General features: G+C 37.8%; 1 protein-coding gene across 3 annotated transcripts in view; it reads right to left on the bottom strand.

Moving 5' to 3' along the window:
- The window catches only part of OSBPL10 (oxysterol binding protein like 10), a 127,144-nt gene that overhangs the window by 62,880 nt on the left and 39,366 nt on the right, over positions 1 to 24,898 (bottom strand). For all 3 annotated transcript variants that reach the window (XM_069770792.1, XM_069770784.1, XM_069770776.1), the window contains exon 4: positions 12,329 to 12,520. In XM_069770792.1, coding sequence (XP_069626893.1) covers positions 12,329 to 12,520 — 192 coding nt within the window. The remainder of the gene's footprint in view (positions 1 to 12,328; positions 12,521 to 24,898) is intronic.

Here is a 24,898-nt window from a genome sequence, read left to right as displayed (position 1 = left end):
CAGCACAGTATTTACACTCCAGGGAGCAGCTGTTATTTACCAACTCCTGTCATGCACTTTTTAAATTGGTTAGTTAATTTATTCATATACTAGACATGATCCTATGCTCTGTTCTTTACACATTCTACTCCTATTTTTATATCTTTTAATTCTGTAACTTGGACACTTGCTGCATATCTTTACAACATAATATCATTCTATTTTGTGAAGACAACATTCATTAATCATCTGATGGGACTACAGACTTCTTACTCATTGGTCTACTATCCAGTAGCTTATTAGTCACACCTCCAAGCTCCCTTGCTGTTAGTTGTACAGCTACAATAATCAGACTTTGTATTTTGTAGGTCTGCATACTATTGCTTTAGCCCATAAGGTTGTTGGATTTGAGGGAGGAAAAAGGGGATAGGGGTCTTTTTTGTTGATGGGTCTGGAAGCCTTAAACATTCCTTCCAGTACCAGAGGAGGAAAAGTAATCTACCTTCCCAAGAAATTCTCAGTCTGTTGCAACTCAGGTATACAGGGTGAAGCTCATCCTTTCCTTCAATGCTTTAAAACAGGCAGAAGCTCAGCAAGAAAAGGAGCTGACCTAACTACCTGTTTTACAAAAGCATCTCTCTGTTCAGAAGAACAAAAGACAGGATATACTTAACAGATCTATCTTCAAATACCTAAGAGTGTATGAAATCTGTAATTGTCAGCATTCTCTAGGACTTTATGCAGATGCTTTATTCGGATGCAAAACACTCCCAAGGACAACCTGACTGTCCACTGTGAGTTTCTACAGAACCCTGCTTCTTACACTGGGCAAACAGAGAGACACCAGAGAGAGGTTCACAGCCCTTGCAACACATATGCTAATTAGTAGAAAGGATCTAGCAGTTCTGGCAGGATCCCTGAGAGTGCCTCCAGAAATCTCAGCAAAACAGCTCACCTACTTCAGGCCAAAACAAATCAGGTGCTTCCCTTTGCTACCTCAGTCAGACTTCTTATCACACCTCTTTATGACCACAGTTCCAGACTTAAGGTTAAATTCTTGCTTTCTGTACTCAATCTGTCCTTCTCCTCGCATGAGAAATCAGTTTCTGAATGACAGAAAGGAAACTGGCGGGGGGTAAGATCAATTACAGAAAAGACCTTGTGTCCATGCAGATGGACCAGGACAAAAAGTTCAAATCTTGCCAGAGAATGAATGTTTTCACAGACAATCTTGGATTTTCTAAACTAGAGAATGCTTTTAATCTTAATCAATACCCTGAGATATTCATCTTCCCTTGAATGGCTTCATATTTTATGGGTGTAAAAAAAAAAAAAAAAAAAGCTTTTCCTGTCACCCTCCCAAAATTTGGTAGTTATTCTGAGAATCCCTTCTTGCTGAAGATTTGAAGAGAACACTTCTCCCTTCCAAACCAATATAAACTTCAGGTTCTTTTACCTGTGGAAGAGAAAGATTTACAAACAAACCAGAGTACTAAAACACTGGAGGAAAACAAAATCCCTCTGACAGTGTCAGCTACCTTGAATGTTTCATGGAGCTACTCCAGAAGTCTTTAGGTGAGAAGTTAAAGCTTTTCAGTAAGAGCTGGCTGCCATAATACTCAAGTGAAAGAGCATGATTCAGACAAACTGTATGAATGAGCACTACTTTTCCCCACAAATCAGACTGAATGGGCTACACATTTTCTGCAAAATTATCAGTATCAGTCTAGCACTGGTCACTTGGACACTGGAGGGAGATGTCTGGGGATCAGTGTCTATTGCAAGAGACACTACAGATTTTCTTTTTTGCCTGTTACATTGGAGCTCGCTGTGGATACTCCACACCTGTAGGTAACGCATGACATCTGCTACCAGTGTAAGGTTTGTACAAAACCGCAAGTAGTAAGTGCTAGGGTTCCTCCACCATGAGCTCTTTTCTTGAGCATTTGCTAATCTACCTGCTATATTAACCATATCCTACTAATAGTCACCTACTGACACTTACCATTTACTATCAAAGACGACTCAAGGGGAGCAGGGTGTTGGGATCTTGAGGTAAAATCACAGAGAAAAGACAAAGCAGACAGTGTCTGCCAAGGTTGTTTCCCCTACCCCGAGTTGCTTCCAGTGATCCAGAACCAAAAATTATAGACACAAAAGGAAGGAGCTTGCAAGTTCAAGTAAATCTTGGACAGCAACTGGCTGCCATCTAGACAAGCAGGAAGCACACTGTTGATATTTTAAACCACAGAATGCAGCTTTGAAAACACAGCTTATAAAAAACACCTTGCAGGAAATTATTCTTACACAATTTTACTATAAAAATTACCTCAAAATCTGCAAGGAAAGTAATTAGTTTTAGTGATTAAACATTGTTCATAAGCAGATGTTATTGTATGGGCTCTTCTGAGTTGCAGTTTTTCGCACACATTTCAGAAGGATCACTTTGGTGAAGTTAATAGCTATAGCACAGAGCTTGAAAGCATATTTTGATTATCAGCAATTAAGGCACATTTGTGAATTTTAAGCATTCAAAAGAGCATCTAAAAGGTTGCTGCTAGTCATTAAGTCAACATCAGCAATCACAGGAAAATTCTATTAGTTAACTGCGATATAGCATAGTATTGAAAAAACCTGTGGTTTGTACTTTGAGTGAAATCAGTCTTCAGAAGAGAAAAGGCCATGTTGCACTGGAACATGAATTACACATTTCAGTATGTGTAGCTTCAAGGATGACGTTTCTCTCAGAACACATGGTGCTAGATAATGTAACTCTGAATCTTTTCTAATTTCTCGGTTTTTAAAAATGATTCCATTACACCTGGGAATATATAAACACACACAGAGCCATTCAGAGTAGTCCAATATGCCATATAGTACGTACCCAAATTTCTGATTGACTCTTCCAGTGATTCTGCCCTTTCACAACACTGCTTATACTTCCTTTCACCCCACTCCCAGGTAGCCACCTAGCTTGTAGTGTCCAAGCATAAAATAAAATTTTATTTCTGTCATTTAAACAATTCTCAGGTGTGTAGTATACACCAGAATAACCTTCAATTTTAATCAAAGTAGATATGACTTCCCCATCTGACAGTCAATTCACCTCATATTCTGAAAAGCAAGTGAACTGTTACTATCAAGGCTATCTAATCTTGCCATTCCTGAGCCTTGAATAAAGTGTACCTTTATGACTTGTGACAAAGCATTCCAAATCCACCCCATTGACTTCTTCTCATGTCCCAAAGCTGACTGTCAACTGGTTTAAGTTGACATCATAAACTTCACAGCACTGAAGTGATTCAACATACAGTACCATGATTTTGAGTAGCCAACTTACGACATACTGTAACATGGCTGAAGCATTTATACAGCAACTTTTCCACAAATTCATGTGTTTTGTGTATGCTGGCCTAGACCTACCAATAAAACTGCAATTGGATAACTGGGGATCTCTGTGAGAAAAACCGCAAGCAGTCATCCCAGAACACAGTAGGTATCACCAGAAGAACATGCTAAGCAGTATGTGCAAGAACATTAAGACTACGCTTCTGAGCCAGAGACAAATACATGAACCATAACAAAAATCAGAAATAATTAATCAATTACAGGTATACATCTAGTACCTATAATACAAAGCTACTTTAAAGTATATGTCAAATTCAGGCAGATATAGTTAAGTTTAGCTTGTTGGATGAAATGTTGCTAGCCGTCATGTTATTAGCCATATTTTAAAAGCATATTGTCAGAAACCAGAATTGCAACCAAGAAGCAGGTAAGCAGCTGTTTAAAAGCATCTGTGTAACACACACACAGTTTCTAAAGCATTCAAAACCTGCAAGCCAAGCATTAGCGATGGAGATCACAACAAGAACATGTAGCAAAAGCTGCTAGAGATCAGGTCTTTGTTAAATAACTGATGAGAGCTGTAGTGTTCACTATTCCCATTTGTTGTAAAATCAAAATGTTGCTTGTATTTCTTAGTGTAGCATGCAGCGCTTTGGGTGTTACACAAGGAGTTCAAGATTATAGTAAGTCCCTCAATAAAAGTGTATAATAATGTAAACTGAATATATGTTTATATTATATATGTGTGTATATATATATTATATACACATATAATAATATAAACCAAAACCACTTAAAATATACAAGCCATTTCTATGGTTACTTTCTCCTGGAGGGCATTTATGTAAGTACTTTCTGTACTTAATATTTGGAACTTGGCTACCCAATTAATATTACATTGTCATCTATTTCCACCAAGAACATTCAAAAATATCTTCTACTTAATTTAATAAAAATAGCATTTAAGTGTGGGTTAACAAAATAGCCTATGTATCTTGGAAGCAGTAATTTGCATTATAAACAGAGCTGCAGAAGGTAAGTGCACCTTGTCGCATGCCGGGTTTGCTATGAAGATCACTGCTGCACCAGCCAGCCACCCAGAAACTGCACTGAAGCCAAGACCACTAAACAAGCAGCCATGAGATGCGACACCCTCATCTGAAACAAGATATACTGAAGTATGCTTTCTTTAAAGCTTCATTTTCAACCTGTCAATTCCAAATTGAAACCACTGCGGTATTTGTGCTTTAATTATGAAAGAAAACACCCTTGTAGCTTAAAAAAAATGTAGGTAAGTGTATGACATGCTATACTGGTTTATATACATATATAAAACAGAACAGTTGAATTCTGTTTTACGTACAAAATTAAGTGACAGTTTTGAAAACATACAAAAGCTGGAGACTGAATTCCCTTCAAATCTGACTTCTCTCAAGCTCCTTTGGGAGCCTACCATTTACTTAAAACGTAATGAAATATTTTAAGAACTGTAAAGAGTAATCTTAGCTTCTCTGCAATTGCTTAAGAAAATGAATGCTGCAGCAGTCTCTGAATGTAGCTATCATAGGCACTGTATTATCCCTAATTCATAAATTGCCATTTATTAAATGATTGAAAATTATTGTCTTTGCACATGCTTAATTAGTACTAAACTACAGGCTGAAAAAAAAATTAACAAAAAGAAGCCACGTTTGCATCATTTATATTTTTCAGATTTGGAGGAAAGAAAAATAATCAGAAATCATGAACCAGGTTCACTCTTGGCATAACCCGCATGGACAAATGGTGTAATTTTAGTAGAACATTTGCTCTATGATTCCCGTAACAACCTTAATTCTCCCTGCCCGGGTATCTGGATGACTCAACCTTTGCGTGAATACAAATCAAATGCACAGAACAAGGTATAGTTTAGGAAGGTGTAACTTATATGCACTCTTAGCGACCTCAAAGATATTGCTAAGGCAAGGCAAAGATTCAGAGAAAACAAGAGTATTCAACTCACGTTTATGTGATATAATAATTATTGGCCTATAGTACTAGAATAATTTACTTTTCCTCATCCCCAAAGTGAGACAGTTAATGCTACTTACTGAATAATTTTTATAAGCACATGCATATTTACTACTTAGGAGGTAACTAGACTGACACTCCCAGAGATTTAAGCATCCCATTTATCCCCTGAGGAGACCTGTTTTTATTGATCTTCACAGTACTAACTTCAGGTAAAATAACCAGACTTAGGAGATGAGACTTCTATAGACAAGTCAAATGGCCTCCAAAGAAACTGCCACAGAAGATACCAAATAATTTCATCTGTTCTATATGCTCTAAATTTGCTTTTTGTCTGTAAGGATATGGATAGCCAATCACAGTTAGCCAGAACATTTCTGCATGCTTGCACAGGTATTTTCACACTGTATGAGGCACACACATTCCTAGAACTGGGGTTAATATCAATTCAGAAGAAAGTGCAACGATAACATCTGCAGCTGCGCCTCTCAGCTCTCGTGTTAGGTTTGAAACTGGTATATACTGTTACAGGTTTAATGCCCCTAAACAAATTATAATGGTTCCTGTTAAAACACAGCTGGGAGCAACCCTTTCAATATCAGCCAGCTCAGCTGCAATTAAGCTGTTAAACGTACCTGCAACACAAATTTGTATCGCAATACTTCTCAATTCAAAAAGTGTTTCTAAGCACAGTTAAATAGCAGCAGCTGTAGTATAAGTTACACAAGCATGTTCTATGCCAAATAAATATCAACAGCTGAATTAAGACTTAAGGCCTCATTCACTTTCTATTGACTTCAGTGGACACAGAACCGACCCAAAGGTTTTCTGCTGTCTCTTCTTCACTACCGCTAGCCAAGAAGAAATCATTGCTTTCTGAGAAACAGCTATGGTTTTGGGTTGGGTTTTTTTTGCAAGCACTTTTTCATTATCTGTTTTAGAGTGGAGGCATTAGTCACCGTTTTCCACACCCTGCTAATTAAAATGAAAAATTTGTGACAACGAGTTTGCTGACAAATGGATGTGTAATACATACAACACATATAAAGTATAGATGTAGTGGTATTAAGATGTAACCTTATAAGTAACATACCTCATTTTCTGACCAGCATCCATCTATAGTAACAGATTACCTATTTTGCATATGATATGATGCGCTTGATTAAAAATGATCAAAAGGATGACCCTTTACCTTTAATTTGTTATGTATAGTGGAGGGTGGGAGGAAGATATTTTAAACACAAGCCCAGGAAAAACTGGAGATCTATAATTAACAAAGGTTCCTCCTCTGTGTTCTTTTCCTTCTCTTTCCAAAATTGCCACTCACTGTACCACAATATTATTTGTCCAAATGAACAGAAAACAGGATACTTAGATTTCAGAAGTGAAATGCAATAAACACTTTCTGCAGTATCTATAAACTACCAAGATGAAACTCCCCCGTCAGTCCAACTGGGAAATCTATAGAGTGTATTTACTACACCAGTTTTGAAGTGCAGGAAGACTCTAGTTAAAAGAATCAACCACAAACTGCCACAAAGAAAACATCACAAAGCTACCTTTTATACTAAAACATGTCTAGAAGGAAAAACAGACGGGATTTTACGTAACTAGTTTTAAATCTGCCTAGCAAAGGCACAGCAGCACAAACTTCAGCCGTCCTATTGCAGCTACAGGCCATTGTTATCAGGGCTCTCCCTGATAAAGCACCTACATTACTAGGCCAGAAAGACTGACCTTAGAACAGTTTAGCAGTCCATCCTACACTGACATCTTTTAGTTAGGTCAATATGATGAGGCCATCTCCATCTTCTAAAAGCAAATATTTGACTTATTAGCCATGCAGTGCTGAAGGTCATCTTTGTCACAAAACTAGCTCTCATCTTCCCACACTGCAAAATCAAGATGAGAACTGTCAGTAACAGCAACAGATCTAACGTATAGCACTTCTCCCTGCTTACACAGAAGTTTATCAAACTAATCAAAATTATACACCTACTGTCAAACACCTCAATTATTAGTAGGAGTTTTTTAAACGTTCTTTGTGCATATTTCACACTCCTTATGTACGATGTCCTGTTCAAGGATCTGAATCAATTTTTTACATGAGCCCTTATCACACAACCTCGCATAACCTCAATGCTATGCCAAATACCAAGAGCTACAGCATTCTTTTTGCTAGAACTGGCATTAGATTGATCTTATCCATTGACTGTTTTATGTACATACAACAAAAGGAAACAAAAGCAGGATTAAAATATTAAGTAAAAAGAAAAACTTGACTTTTTGAAAGCTGAAAAGTAAAATTTGGCATGGAACAAGTGTCATCAGTTTTTCCCCATACTTCCAGCTTAAATACCAATTATGAAATTTTACCATCAACATATTCAGAGCTTAGTGTATGTCTTTGTGTGTTTGCACATATGAAAGTCCTGCAAGTTTGAATGCTTCCCTGAGTGGTTTAAGTACTGCATCTGCTTTTCACCTACAATGCTGCCTGTGCAGTGCTATAATTCTGTAACAGAACAAACAGTTCTCCACGGACAACAGCATACTTTTTCGCTAACAGTAGCTAGTCACATTTCCTAATTTTGCTATCCAAATATTACAGTGACCTGAAGACATTCACTTCTCACTTGAAAAATCCCCCAAGTGTTTTAAAATAATCTTTTTCTCCTAGTAACCACATAAAATTGGACAATTGCAGCCCCACAAAATTGCAGGTAAACCTCACCTCATGAAGCCCTAGGTGCAAATCCTAGATTTTCCTATATTGTAAGGGGGAAAGCAAAGAACTATCAGCTAGTTGCATAATTCTGGCAGGAATCAAACAGTAACCATGTTTATATACGGCAAAGGACATGCAAGAAGCAGTAGGACTGTCATCTTACCAAAAAGCAGTCCTTTGCAATTTCTGGAACTGCCCACTGGCACATAAAATAAATGTCACACTGGCGGAGGCCCCATGAAATCTGGATCTCACTGTACTAGATGTTTAGAAACACATGCTGATGACTAGTCCACTGTAGAGTATCGAAACTTGTAACAAACACCACATTTCTAAGGGATCAGAAATTCTTCTACCAACTTTTTAAAACTATGGAAAAAAATATTTCTCTAGACTTCTTTTGGTTAAACTCCATTTAATTTCTCTAAACTTCTGTAAATAATCAATGTAAGTTACTACAAAATGTTCATATACTGCAATTCTTGCCTCTTTAACAACAATGGTAACACTGGCAGAGGTCATACAATAGTCAGACATTCTCAGCCAAAATAAATACCATTCCAAGATGAAGTGTGCCACTATTATTTAGCTCAGTGACAGCTAAAATTTCATATGAAGTGTGATGTGGCCACTTGGCTTTATGTTCCAGTTAATTTTAATCGCCTGCAGTAAAGAATTCTGCAAGCATAACTCTTATCACAAATTGCTAACAGGATAATAGTATGTGTAGTTTAAAAAACATTATTCAATTTCAGGACACACACACTTAGGTTACCATAAAATCACTTACAAAAAAAAAAAAATCAGTTGAAAGCATCTCTTTAATCTAAGTTATGGCCCAAATAGAGAGGTAGGATCTTGAATAATTCTGCATAAAATCCAACACATAGCAGATCAGCTCTCCTAAATTAATGTATGGTGAATTTTAGTTTTGATGTAACATTTCATAAATCAGTACAGACTGGACTACTACCATCAAGTTAATATAAGCAAAAATCTGATTTAACAGAACTATATTATTTTAAACAAAAAATTACATTATGATGAAAAGTAATACTCCTGAGCTCCTTTTCAATTCAATGCTACACAAAAGTAACTTGAGTATTAAATGTAAAGTTTTTATAGCAGTCAAAAGCTCCATCTTCATGTTCAATTTTAACTTACCAAAATTTTGAAAAAAGGTGAAGTTGTAATTTCACAACAGAAACACTTATTACATGGGTCACTTTGGAGACCTACACAGTTGCTTTTACTACCTTCACAGAATTCTGCATGTCAGTTTGGTGCTAAATAGACCTCTTTGCTATAATCTGTTTTACACTAAAATTCTCTATGCTGTCAAAAAAATAAATAAATCAAATCAGCCATAACAAACAACAGAAGGAAACAACATTTTGTTTATTCTTACTATGAAAGGAAAAAGGGGGAAAAAGAACAACCAAGTATTACCAAATATCATTGCATTATGTCAAATATAGGAGTACATTTTGTCCTATTTGCAGGATGGAGATACACTTCACTGTTTCCAAATAACATGGCCAAATCAAGAAAAACTCGTCCAGAATTGAGTAGCAATTTCAAGTTCAGCACTTCCCAGGGACATTGTCCAAGCTAGTGAAGGCCATATGTCCCACGTAAAGGATACCCCTTTTGCAGCATTCCTGTTTTTCACAGATCTCTCTATACAATATTGTAGTATTACCATAAAATAGTTCTAAAATTTAAAAAAATACACACTTCTCATTTTCCAGAAGCATATTGACTCTGTCCATTGATTCGACTACAGTATTTTACAAGATGTAAAATTAGTTCATATAGTCCTATTTACAGTACAACAACAACAAAAAATTTATTTGCATGTCAAAGCTTCAATGACTTCATTTTATAAGGGGAACACTAACACAGATCTATAATCGCTTTGCAGTCTGTTCCCTTCATCCAAATCATACCAAACAACTTCCAAACAAAAGCAAGGGTTTGGGTGTTGAGGAGGGGATTAATTCTCTCTTATTGTGCTTTTAGTTCCTATTTCTCCTCGCTTCAGATTAAAAAAAAAAAAAAAAAAAAAAAAGACTAGAACAGATTTAAGTGCACTTTTGTGAAGGCCTCTGGACCCATCTCTTTATTCATAAATTTAACAAGGGAGGGTAAGATCTAACAGTCACCATTGACTCATACAGGGAACAAGAATATTCCCTGAAAAAAACAGGCAGCATATACCCAAGTTAATGTATTCACTCTGGAAAAGGAGGGAGAAGGAAATGCACAGAGCATGCCATTGAAACGAAATCTGCTTCCTTAATCTGGAAAAAAAGACTTATCCTTTCACAAGATGGAAACAAGATCAGTCAAGCAGCCACTTTTTACATGAGACTGGGAAAGAGGGCAGAAGGACTATTTTTACACTGATATGCTCTTTAAGAAGCAGCACACACACACAAAAATCCAATACACAAAAAGGTAAAGTTCACATACTTCCTTATAAAATTTTCTTATGCATTGTTTATCTTGGTACCATTTTCCCTCCCTGAAAAACACTAATTTCTTTTAACCTTCAATCATTACCACATGTTCAATGTCTAAGATTTTTTTTATTGCAGCCCTCTAAGTTGTTCTCACAGGTTTTGGTGTTGCAGCTGAGGTATCACTCACATCAAACATAGCAAAATAATCATCATCCATGATTACAGGTTAAAGTCCTGTAATATTTACCTTTTTGGAATGACATTACATTGCAATAGACTGCAAACAAATGAGTCAGCAATGCCCAGGCCTTTTCTGCAGGGATGATACCTAGCCACTTATTCTCTGTTTTACTATAGGCTAGTATTTATTTCTTCCTTCCCAAGTGTAGTTTTTTGCATCTGTTGTCTTTTTCCCTTCCCAACTTATTATGATCAGCACATATACTAAGTCTCTCTTTTAAATTCTTTTCAGCCCTACCCAGCTTCATTTGACTAAACTGCAACAGCTCCCACTGTGTATTTTATTAATAGGTTTAAGGTGCACTCTGAAGTCAACCTATGAGAGCAAATACATTTAGTAAGGTAGAAACAACATGGGAGACACGATTGGTAGGCAAAGACAAGACATTCTCATGAAAAACAAACAGATGTGTGTTTTCTATAATGTAAAGAAAACATGGGTGACATTCAGACAGCATGCTCTTCAGAGCAAGGGAAGATTATCGTAATACAATAGAGGATAAAAGGGAAGTTTTTACTTTTAATATTACTAGAACAAAAACAAGCATTCTTCATCAGGATGCGTAATTTGAGTCTTCATTGTGAGCACACACTAAGAATTTATTCAATCTCTTAATATGAAAGGTCTCCATTTATAAAACATTTAGGGAGTGTAAACTTAAAAGCAGACTCTGGAGATTGCATCTTGATATTTTAGTTATTTTATATGGGTAGATATTTTAAACCCATGTGATAAAAGAATGCTTTAAAGCAGCTAGGCTGCCAACAGTTTCTTTGGTAGAAGGGGTGGGAGGGGAACCTACAAAGGCACTATTAGAGAATAGCAAGAAATTCAGACAAAGCAAAAATAACAAGGGATGAAAGAAAGGTGAAAGTGAGTTCTGTGAAAGTCTACCATACTATTTAAGCTTAAAACTCTGTACTATTTTTGTTGTCTGGAAGACAGACTTAAATTGGTGTATGAGTTATACTTCTTAAAACCTGGTAAACATGCTTTGAAAGAAACATGCTTTCTTGTTTGCTTTTCATGTGTTTAACATGGACAAAGCATTCTTCCATCACAAGGCCACCAACATAAACTTGACAACAAATTTAAGACTATAGCCACAGAGAAACAAACTGCTGAGTGGGGAGAGCTGTGCCTTCTTTCACATTCATTCAACAGACATTCAAGTTAGGGAGTTTTTTCTAGTTACATTTAAATGCTTCAGGGCCCTCTTTCCAATCTGAAAGGTTTTGCTGCATGCAGCTTAAAAGAGATGTTCCTCCAGCACTGCAGCACCACTGCAAAGTCTGGGAGCTGTGGCCAAACTACTTCCTCTTTTAAGCACATGCACATGCCAATTTTAACATCGGCATAAAAAAGCCTGTATACACCAGACTTTAAGCTGAACCAGAACTAAAGACCACCTTTTGCTCAGCAAGGGGATCAAAACAAAGCAGTCAAACATAAAGTAGGAAACAAAGAGAACTGTTAACTTGTCAGACTTGATTGCTTATTCTAAAGGAAAACAAGCATTTAGACGTTATAGCAAAACAGCAGATTTTTCTTTCTTACCTCTCTGACTTCATGGAGTTGACCAGAACGCTGGGTCTTCGCTCTTCGAGCAGCTGCAGGTGATTTGTGATGTGTAATGGTTACAACAGTTGGCCCACTTTGATTCATATGTTTCTGGCCACTAGGAGATGCAGAATTAACTGTCCCAGGCGGCAGAAGTGATGAGCTTCTACTTCGTGAGGATGAAATGCCCTAGAACAAGCAATGGGATGTTGATATTAGCAACCTTTACACAAGTAAATAATTTACAATTCAGGCTACAGATTTGTGCTGCTCTACTTTCCTCACAAACCTAAATCTGGAGGTGTAACTGTGCTCAGGACTGATTTATTCCTTCTGAACCATCTGCATTGCTCAGCAGGGATCTCCTTGGAAACATTGTGGCTATTGCCTTTGTGTCTTGGCTTGTCTGAAATTGGCCTTAACAAAAATCTTCACAAACTCTTACCTATTAACATGCTGCTAAGTCCTTACAACCATACTTTTTGCGAAAGATTAGAAAGGATTTTGCAGACAGAGTAATGACAACGCCAACACAAACATTTTTTATGAAGCCACTGACCTATAGTTCACCAAACTGGTATGAACAGCAAGGAAGAAAAAAAATTTTAATGCTTTCACCTGATGAACTTCTGAAACAGTGCAGTGCTGTTTTCAACTTCAGAGGAGCTGCAATTTTGGCAAGGCCAATCCACACACCAATTAAACATTAACGTTTAAAACAAAACATGCCTTAAAGAGTCAACATGTTTTGGAGTAAGCTTGGCATAAACCCTAAATACAAAAACCGCCAGAAATAAATCTCCAACAGTAGCTGCAGTGTGAATGCTCATAACATACAAACTATAAAATCAGTCTGAACATTCAAGAACTTTCTCTGTTCTTATCTAACTGTTTGTCAGTGTTGCCATCTTGGTTTGTTTTCTGCAGCCCTCAAACCCAAGTTTTCCTGGAGGTCTTTAGGACAGCAATTCTCAATCAAGCTCAGATGTGCACTAGAGCACCATGGGACATCATATATAGAAGTGCAATATAAAAGAGCTGTTCCTTTCTATTTGAACTGTTGATTGCACCTGTAAGGTTACAGCTGAAACAGAGTAACTCTTACCTCATGAAACAGAAACCACTTCAGAGAGTGACATTTAATAGCACTTTAAGAAAGTGAGGTATATATATCCAGCCCTACGGGTGAAATACCATTTCACCTCTCCTACAAACCCTGCACAACTAATGATGGCTGCCTTCAACATTGCTAATACAGTTACCATCAACATTGAGGTACCACTCTTGAGTCTGCTGGCAAGTGCACAAAAGTATTACTTGGGTGCAATCTCTCTTCTTATCCCTTACAGGTCAAACTTTGCAATTCTGGGGTAATTTCATTAGAAGATTTAAAATCCAAGGTGGACAGGTTCCACCTAGCACTGGAATTAAAGTCAGGCATCATGTTACCTACACTGCCTGTAAATGACAAGGCAGATTATCTGGCACTGCCAAGAAGGAAGAGTGAAATAAATTACATGATCTCTCTGCCACCCCCACACAAAACTAGACTTCAGACTTTTTGAGGCATTTGAAGGTCTAAAAAATGGGTTATCACATTCCCAGTGTGCAAAGAGCTGCTATACTCATAGAAATTAGCATTATTCCATTGGTCTGGACTTACATTTACAAATACTTCCAAGAATGATGGACTGACTCTGTTTTTGCAATGAATATATTCTCTACTACCACGACTAGTAAGATTATAATAATAAGCATCTGTAAAATCAGACATTCAAAAACTATCCATCCTGCTGATAATTCACAATTGCACTAAAACTGGATTTGACTCTAAGGAAAAAAAAAAAAAAGCATGAAAAGCATGGTGAGTGGAATTTGTCAGAAGGGCACAAAAGGTTGCCAGGTTTTTAACTTATCTTCCATTTGAAAAAGCATTGCTTAGACATAACTACAATTAAATAAGAGCCAGAGGAAAAGGTATTTGGGAGAAGGAAGGGGATGAGGGAAACTGGGTGCAATTGGATTTCCTTTTTTAAATAAAAGTTTCACAGAAAAACGCTATCCCTAGTATATAATAGCAGAATATACTTACTGATGTTTCTTTTTTAAACTGACTAGCATCAGAATACTTCTAAACTAAATTTAGAGTGCAGAAGAAGAACAAGGTAATTTCTTTTTTTTCAGCATAAAATGAACTTATCTTGCAGTTTAATAAAACTTATTGTTTTTAGAATGAAGTTTTCTGAGAATGACTGACACTCTAGTATCATGCGATCACAATATTAAAAATACACGACTGCTACTTTCATGTAGCTAAACTGATCCTAAAACTCAGATAAACAGCAGCAATGTAAACCAGTGAGTTTAGCCATTAGTTTTGCTTCAAAGAAAACAACATTCTGTGAGAAGGGAAGTTTTATTATGTTTTGATTGTCTTGGGGGTGGGGGGAAGTTATAGGTCTGCAAATAACAAAAGTAACATAAAACAAATATGGAAAAATCCATGCACTGTTTCTGTTTAAATACAGAATCAGGAAGGAATTCTAGGAGAGAGTTGGCTTTCAGAAAAACCAGCTGCCAAAATAATCTCATTTAACCAGCACACTTTGAGAAGTATGTTCATAAATTGAAATGCATGTACATTCTAAGTTAATATCTGTATCACTGATATTATTTGGCATTTCAATGCTATTTTTCCTCAAGACTGTTTCAAACTGCAGTGGACTATCTGCAGCTCACCCTTGGATCACAACAGACACCTTGATTGCAGCTCACACCTCACATTTGCTCTCATCACGTCACCTAACACGATACGCCTTTCACCAAACCCCACTTATACTTGGGAGTCATAAATTTGATAGTGAACTATTAGTACAAAAGCTGCTAGCTAGCTGTGATTTTTTTAACTGGCTTTGTATCACAAATAAGTAATGAACACATTTCCAAGAAACAGATATGCCCATCATTTTAGGAGTCTCTCAATCCAGATTAGATTTTTTTCTGTGCAAGATTTGCTCTGTTTCATAACACAACTCACTGGGCTACATCAACTACACTCCTAAACTGTGACTTGAGGCAGAATAAAGAGTCTGTGGGACCACAACGCATTTAAGATGGCTTTTCATTAAGTTTTGCAAAGGCCTGTGGCAGCTCACAGCAACTGTTGGTGGACAGTCATTTAGGGCGTGGAGTTTGGGAATCAGTGGAGCAGGAGAGAAAAATCAGGAAGAACAGCCCACCTGTAGTTTCAGTGGCAGGTGGTGCTCAAGAAGGCTGTCCTGCTACAGGGTGCGGCGGTGTGCTCTCCCCTCCCGCCCCCCAACCTGACCTGTATTTCCCGTAACCCTGCTCAAGTGATAACCATCAGCAGAGGTCTGATGGATGTGTCTGGTCGTGATGGCTGCATCCGGCTCAATGTGGACTCAGGGGAGACAGATAATACAATAGCTGAGGGCTAATTTGAACAATGCACCTGCCTAACCACAGTGCTGGTCAATGTCTGACTCAAGCCAAATTTGGAAGAAACTAACACCTGTAGTCAGTAAGTAAATATGAGTCAATTATCTCACTCCATAAATAGTGGACAGCCCAGGGCCCGTTGAGCTCTCCTGCATGGTAGCGCGCTGCATGCCAGGATCTCACCTTGAGTAGGGACACCTCTCAAGGTTATTCCTCAAGGTCGAGAGAGTCCTTGCTGCAACAGATTCTCAGTAAGTGATTAATAGCATGCTAAACTTTGAAATCTGAGCTAAGTGATGGAAAGGATTGATTGCGCATATATAATCCTTTAGACATAGACCGTTGACCAAGTCTGGATCCAGCTGTGCCTAAACTTCCCTCTGAGAAGGAGTTTAGAAAGCAAGGGGATCCATTCTGAACCTCATGACTCAACAGGAGGGTCTCCCCAACAGTTTTGTCTGACCCTGTCCTCTATGCAGTAAGTATCAAGTGAACCTCGCCATCAAATCTTGTTAAACCACAGCTGCATTTACTATCAAACACTGTTAAACTGCTGTTTTATATCAATAAACATATTGCTCCTTCTCTCTTACAAGTGAAGAGCGTCACTCCATCCGCGACACAGGGACGCTAGGTAAGCTCAAATCTCTACATACACAAGTTGACAGCCTGGCAAGGGCTGACCATATCACACTGCCTGGTGTGCCTGACATTCAGCTGCATGCCTTGCCCTACAATAGTGCTATGTGATCTCTAGGGAGTGATCACCTCTGCCAGTGAGCCTCTTCTAGAGTCCTCTCCTTCCCCTCTCAGCACAGTATATCAATCCTATGCAGCTCACTGAGCCAGGAAGATTGGCAATCTTGAATTAGCACGTACAGCCATGATCTGTGCCAAATATCAGAGGCAAATACATTGGTTTGAACAGCTCCTACAGGTCTATAAGCAAGTTTTCCTCACCTTTTCATTTTCTGTCCCTTTATACTCTTCATCCATCTAGCTAACCAACGTTTCCGACAAACGTGCCAGAAAACTCCACCAGCCCAGGACAGAAATCCTGTAGCATCTAATTAGGGATTATTCTTTAGAGGACGTCTGTAACATGCAAACCCTAAATGAGCTCAGCACCAGGACCTCTGGCTACCCATGAAACTACCCTTAGGCAAGGCCTCATGATAAATAAAGAATTCCAACTTACAACTTGCAAAAGCAGTCACACACAAAGCGCAGGTGAATGTCTGCAGGAGGCAGTTTCTACAAGCCCTCAAAACCTTTTGAAGTGGGGTTCCACTCCTCAATGCCACAGAGAACAGCAGCAGAGCACTGTGCCTGCTCCATCCAAGGAGACAGGGACAGCAGCTAATTCCTTCTGACAGTTTCTTCCTGCCACTGCCAGAAGAAGCCTCTCCACGAACTACACACTCAGCCCCTTAGGCACTTTTGAATTTCACAACACATTGTCAACACCTATGTCCCAGCCAAATACTTGACTCCTCTTTTGCAGAACTTCTTCAGATTAAACACGGGGAGTGACAAGCATCTCTTTTGCACTGATACACAGCTGTGCAAAAATAAAAATTTTCCATTTTTGTTAAAATGTTAAAACCTATGTGATGTTTTCTACAGCTAAAAACACTCTAATTACACATCATACTACAACAGTCATTAAAGTCACTCTCCCAGGAAATCCAAGCAATGACAGTAACTCATGGATCTTTATTACTTAACCCCTGCTCTTCTCCCTAGCGCTGCTGGTATGACTGATCTGCCCCTCTTAACTATCATCATATCTTGTTTTCTTTGGACCTACTGCTTTCTGGTTTGCAAATAAATAAATAAATAGTAGTGAAATTCTGATGAAAGGAAGACATAAGCTCTTCAACAATTAGTAATGCATAGTGCCAATAATGAGTCAAGAAATCCACAGGCTGAAGCATCCCAAAAGGATTACAAATATTCTTTCCTGAGGCTACATTTTACCATTGCTCCAACAGTTTTCCTGCTAATAAAATGAAACTAATAAAAGAATAATAAAGCAGCTAATAAAAGATTAATTTGTAACTTGTGTTCATCTTGGTTTTATGACCTAAAGCTAGTTAAAGTACGCTTAGCTAACAAAGATTTGGGTTAAGATTTTTATCTTAGTAGACTGTCCATCTCCAAGATAAAAAGGCAGTATAATGAATGCTTCCATTTGGATATCAAAAATCCTAACAATTAAAATAACGTAATTGTAGAACAGTAAGTTCCAACTATACTAATGTTTTCATGACTCATTCTCCCTGGAGATTGCCCTTCCTGCTCACAAAGAAGCTGAAGTGTTTTTCACCATTTACCAGAAGCAAACAGTTTTGTTTATTTTGGAAAGTAAATGCAACGTTCCAGAAATCAGTAAACTAATTTCTGAAGTGAATTGTCATATCTGTTTATGGCTGATAATCATCATTTTCACAGGCACTGTGCCACAGATGTTTTCTACAGAATAACACATACTGAAATGACATTCCTTTACTCCTCTGCGTATATAGCACAGAACCAATCCCTGCATGCTGCTTTAGAGCAATGAGAAGTCACACGCTATCAGAAGTAATTACAATTTTGAGACACCACCATTCAGTATTTTAATTCCCATCTACTTCTTTTCCAATGCATCCTAAGTAAACAAACACTGATAAAAGAAAAATACAGACAGAGATCTGTTTCATTTACATTATAATCATTTACAAATATTAAAATGTAAATGACTGAATCTACATAACATCCAAACTTCAGCACTGCAAAGGGAAAAGCTTACGATATGCTTTGCACATTTGTGTAAAGCACCATCTATGGTACTAACTTTTCTGACAGAATATTATAGTGCTTAATTATTTTCAGTAAGGCAATATATGCATCTGCTTTCAAGCAAGAGACTATGATAATCATTCCATCATAATATCTTTTCTTTGTCAAAAATCATTTGAGCAAGCTCATGTTCAGTCCTAAATGGAATTCTTTTCCATTTCTGTAGAAAGTGAAAGCAGAGAGCTGTGAGCAACTCTTATCTTCATGCAGCTTCCAAAGCAAGGAAAAAAGGTGTCAAACACACACATACCTACAAGCCAAGCACTGCTTCCTTCTCAGCGTCACCACTGTAAGGATTTCCAAAGCATGTTTTAATTAGAAGCACCATTCTTTAGTTGACTTCTCCAGGTCAGGGATGAGAGGAAGAAGCAGACAAGCATACCAAAGGAGGAAATAGTGAACTTGCCCAAAAGGAGAAGAGGCTTGATGTGCGTAAAAGACCCAAAACAACACTCACAAAGACTTGAAACTTTCACTAATCTGGCTTTATCAAGCAGTTATCATGCAGACATTAAAAATACCCAGTGAATAATCCATTTAGAAATTTAAAGGTATCTCTGTGGACATTCATTAATAAGGCAAGAAGAAACCTGATAAAACCAAAGATCTATGGTAGCCATTCTTTCAGCTGTGGAGAAAAATTACACATCTGCCTCATAGGGATTTGATAAAAGCGTTGACCTCAAACTTCCAGGCATTACTACAGGTGCTGTTTCACATTACAGCTAAACTGCTACTGCAGTTGCCACCGAAAAGGGCAGGTTTGGACTTGTTTCTCCACCATCTCTCCATGCTGGCTCTGAGGCCCATTTTGACCTCATGGATAGCCATTCCAGGGAGTTAAACCAGAAAAGAAACAGAGATGTAGACACACATACAGATTTTCTGTGGATTCAGCTCCCCAAGCTGCCTTTCCAGAGGGCTGGATGATGGTTATAACAGGCACCAGGAGCACTGCTTGAGGGGAAAGAGAGCAGGATGGCACCTCACGGAGGCACGCAGTCATCAGGGTGGCTCAGTTTTAAATATGAAGCCTCAGACTAAACCAGAGAAAGGTTAGGTTTTGGGCAGATCCATTTCAGCCATCCTCCATCCAGGAGGAACAAGAGAACAGAGCTTTACCATCAGGGGCTGCTGGAAGCAGTCCAGTTTCTCCTACATTAGTGCTCATCCGATTCTTCAGTGAGCTGGTCAGAAAGCTAAGTCCTTTTTAGTAGGTTGTCATTTTTTCTGTTTCTGGTGCCCAAGTTAATACAGAACCAGAAACACAACAGAGCCCACACAAAGGGTGGCAGCAGAAGGAAGGGAACTGGACTGCCATTTACAGCTGAAGGGAATTAGCAACTGAGTTCAGCTGAAACATAAATCCACACCATCCAGTTTTCGGCAGCTCACTGTGCAGCTCTGAAGCAGACGCTGGAACAAGGGGGAGTCTACCTCCTTATTCTAGCACAGACCCAAGCTGAAAGTTACCATCTGAGCACAATTTAAGACAGAAGCTACTTCAACAAGATAAAGGCTTCTGTTCCCTGCCACATTCCTGATAAACACTGAGAAATACAAGGGTTGTATGCCAATCCAGCAACTCATTCACACGTTGGAATTAAGAACTGATATAAAAACCTGTGTTTGGTTTTAGTAGTGCTTTTACAGCCACCATCATTAAACAGTCAAGAAAAAAAGGGGTATGAAATAGAAGAACTAACAAGCTTGTGACAATTTATGGATATAAAATTGTTCTTGGAAGTTACCACAAAAATTATGCATAAGCCTACTTCTTCTTGGAAGCATTTTATACCACTGAATTCCAATTTGACTAATGCTTTAATTAAAACTTGTACAATAATATTCACTTAGAATAGTCTAAAAAACCAGCAAATCCTATCCAGACACAGAAGACTTCTTCCAATGCAGTGTGATTTGGCACTCTGTGGAGATTGAGCAATCTGTAATTAAGCAAGATGAGACTTGTATGGGAATACCAAGAACATTAAGACTCTGTTACAGCATGGGAATTATTTGCCAGAGAACATTATCCTTTTACTGTTTTTTTTATCATTACGATGTAAAATTTAATTAAAACAAAGTGACAGACAGCTTGTGTTACATCCACTTGTTAGCTGTATAGCTCACCTTCAGACCATTCATTAGGATGCAACTAAATTTAGTCATTAGTATACAACTTTTTTTTTTTTTTTTTTTTTAATAATCACTGCTCTGCTTCATTTCCTCCACCACTCCAAGCCCCCAGCTGAAGCTTTAAAGACAGCAAGGACAGCAAGCCATACAGTGGCATTTTGAAGCAGGCAGTAGCTCTGAACAAGGACGGAAACCAGTGCTGATCTGGATCCAGTGCAGGAAGAAAGAATGCTCTCCTATGAATATTTCACAGAAATAGTGACACAGCTTCAGCTTTGAAAAACATTCTCCAAATTCTCATGTTTTCCTATGAATCTCTTTCCAACAATATCTGTTCAAGATTTCAAAAGCATGTTCTCTCTCCAATATGAAAGACCTGTAGCTAAGAGTTGCTTCACTGGTATTCTTGGAAACCTTCCCAAGGTTTGCCTGGTTATCCCATTATTTTTCCCCAGTTAACCTATATCCCACTTGCATAAGATAAAACATATCCCTCACTCCATATTTTACACTTCCCATTGCACCTCCTTCTCAAGTGTATGACTCCTAAAAAATAGCTAGAAATTTCTGCCTCTCGTTCTTCCTGTGAAAAAGGTGAGTTTAAGCTGTAGAAGAAGCTGGGAGCAACCACTCAGGCTCCAGCTTTCCCAATGCAGAAACATGCCTGTCCCCAGCAGAGACAGAGTTTGGATTCTGTTGAAACTCCAGAAGCTTACAACACGTGAGTATCTATCTGCCTGTTCGTGACAGTGCTATCAGAGACAGACAACTTGTGGTTATCACTTACCACAGGCCTCAAAGTATGAGGAAGGGGGGGAAAGAGCCCTGCTGCCATTAGAACAACAAATCACATCATGACAGACCTATCAATGGTAGGGCTATTTTAACAAAATCAAAAAATACAGATTTTTGTCCTCAATTCTGCAAAAGGAAGTCAAACATGTACCCTTCTCTGTGTCATTACAGACCTTTGTATGTAATTCCAGCCCCTAACCCCAACACAAAAGCAACAGTAAGGTGGCTAAAATAGCAACATGCTATTTTATGTAAATTTAAAATATTTTAAACAGCATGTTTCCACCCCCATGCTAATAATTATTATATTATTATATAAAAGTACTTTCAACTACAAGAAAAAAAAAAAAAAACAAATCACAAAGAAATGCAGCAGTTTTTGCTTCCCTTACCTCCTATCAGGCAGCAGTTCTGAAGTAAGAAACTTTGAGGAAAAGAAAAAAATATGTTTTTTCTAGTTTCTGGAACCTCTGTGAAGCATCACTCCCTTGTAACCAGTATCTGATCTCCAAAATCTAATCATTGTAACATAAAAGCTTTTGATCACTTGCTTTTCTAGAGAAAAGCAGAGAGAAGCTTTAAAACTTACTTGTAGATAAAATCCTAGTTAGCACTACATGCAATGCTAAAGTCAGGGAAAATCTGCCTCTCAGATAATACTATAACCCTGAGAAGATAGGAGGGGAAAAAGGAAAAAAGTATATTGAAAAACAATAAGAGACAAATCTTGTCAAAAGAAAGGTTCCTAGAAACAGGTAAGCACGACATTGCTTCAAGTACAGTACACTTCTGAAGTAAGAAGCAGAGTCATCAGTGGTCTCATCTGAAGCACATAAATTCCCAACATTTTACTTTCTAGACCGTTAAGCTTAAAAATACAGAAGACATAAACCCCTATTTGCTCTGTGGCTTACAAAAGTGGACAATTAAGAGTGCTTCACTAACAAACATATGAAGTAAAAAGTGACCTAGTCTGATTTTAGATGTAGACTTGTAACACAGAAGTAAGAAAAATATTTTAGTTTTCTTCAGCATTTCTATTTCATACTAAAAGTATCCGAGCTAATTAAAATGTATGATTGGCTGTACAAACCAAAATGCATCTATACTCCAGCATCCTATGCCAAGTTTCTGTAACTCATCAGTCTTCTAAGAAAAAATGTAAGAACCCTCCTTCTGCTGTTTGAAACAATCTTTTGTTTGGTTCCTCAGTTACGCATGCCTACCACCCCTCAGTCACGGAAATCCTTTTGTTTTCTTGCACAATGAGCCTAGGAACCAGAAGAAAGCCACAGCAGTGGTATGTCACTATGCAAGAGTACAAGAACAAGTCTAGAGAGATGCTCCCCATTCTAAGCCCTGCCTGTTTCTAGAAGTTGCATGTTAGATATTCTGTGACAGTCACCATCTTTCTATTTTATAGCCTCCCACTCACTTAGTCAAGGCTTTCTAACAACATTTTGCCTTTCAAATACTTTTCAAATCTATATACACTTTTGGCATCCAACGCATCCCATAATAATCTCCAGTTTTCATTCACCTCCTTTTATTTTGAGTTTTCACCTCGTTTTCTTTGAGGGTCCCCCATACCGATATTAACAACTAGCAAACACCTCCTATTCAGCCACTCCACAGCACTTATTAACACTGTACTTTCCTGATTTGCCCTTTCCCTCCCCATCATCAGAAAAAGACTCCAGTGTAGCCAAGTTCCAGTACACAGAGTTCATTCTGTACAGAAGACTAACAAACGTGATGAAAAGTACTTTCCCCCACTCCAATGTTTCCATTTCAGAAACGGAAGGGGACTGATAAAAGTATTTGAGACAAGTATTTGACAGAGTTAGAGCAGTCTAAGTATTTTCCCTTCTGTTCCCTGCTCCTTTCCTGGTAATTCCTAAAATTCTATTTGCTTTTTTTTGGACCACTACTAATTGCTGGACATTTTCAATGTTGTAACAGCAAGATTTTTCTCTTGACATACTAATTAATTCAGAGCCTATCAAAATATGTAGATACTACTACTGCGGGAGCTCGACATAGAGAGGCAGTATGAAAAATTCTGAACATAAATTATTACTAAGTACAACAGTTTTTACTTAAGGAGGAAAAATGATCCAAACTTCACTTACACAAAGATCAGCTTCAACTCAATTACTGCCGCTCTGGAATGAGATTTTGGTATTAAAAAGAGACACCTCTACAGAATTATTTATCAGGAGCAGGCAAAAGGAGAAAAACAAAGCCAGTATCAAGAAATATTAGCAAACAAATAGAGAGTAGAAGAATCACTATGCCATTGCACAAGTCTCTGATATATATACTGAACAACAGTTCTACTACCTCATCATAGTACACTGTAGATGCTAAACATTTAAATAGGTTCGAGAAGCAACCAGAAAACTTGTTGAGGAATAATTCATTGATGGCAACTGAGTATAAAAAGTTACCACCTCTATCTAGCACAGGAAGTCCCTGAGCTGCAAACCAACAGCAACTGTGAGAGTATCCTGATCAAGTAGAGTTGCACCTTTCCGAATAGTACTGGGCCACAGCTATATAAAGATCGTATTTAACTGCCATGTGTAAGAATTGAAAAAGTACCGAAATACTGAAGTTACTCATTCTCCTTCAAAAAGGGCTTTAATTATACCATAAGTGCTTATTGCCAAGTCCACATCACTCACAAAGAACAGAAAATTGGTTTTATTTTACTTCACACACTTCAATGAATGCCAGTCTCCTCAAAATACCATCCATCTTCTCAAAGTCCAACTTTCAAAGATAGCCAGGATCATGACTTTGCAGTTAACATAAGACTGATATTCTCAACATCTTGGGGCAGGGAGGAATCCTTTCTGCTTGCAGTTATATGCATTTTTTTAATATAGCAAACAATTAGTCATGAGGAAAGCAGCCTTTTTCATTCTTGTAAAGGTATCAATAGAAGTGCTTAAAAGACTGAAGATAAGAGCAGAACTTTTTTTTTTTAAGTGACTTAGTATAAACACTAAAAGCATAAATAAAATAAATACAGTAATAATTTATTTCTAATAGGGATTTTTGTTTGTTTGTTTTTAATATCTCCCACTTTCAAAGTGTGTTCTAATTTAAACAGATTCATGTAATTTCTACTTGGAGACAGGTGACACCCTCAACCCATCATTCCGCAATTTTTTAAGTCCAAACGTTTTACCTGTCCAAAATATTTATCTGTTTGAGGACAAAAATTCTGATATCACTTCCAAAGAGAAATAAATAATATAAATCTTCATATGATGACCTCTTTCAGATTTGGTAAAGAAGTTGAAGGCTGACCACTGCTAACAC

Source organism: Haliaeetus albicilla, chromosome 2, assembly GCF_947461875.1.
Source record: "Haliaeetus albicilla chromosome 2, bHalAlb1.1, whole genome shotgun sequence".
In the NCBI taxonomy this organism is placed as follows: domain Eukaryota; kingdom Metazoa; phylum Chordata; class Aves; order Accipitriformes; family Accipitridae; genus Haliaeetus; species Haliaeetus albicilla.
The sequence above is the reverse complement of the archived record's forward strand: the minus strand, read 5'-3'. Positions and strand labels throughout refer to the sequence as shown.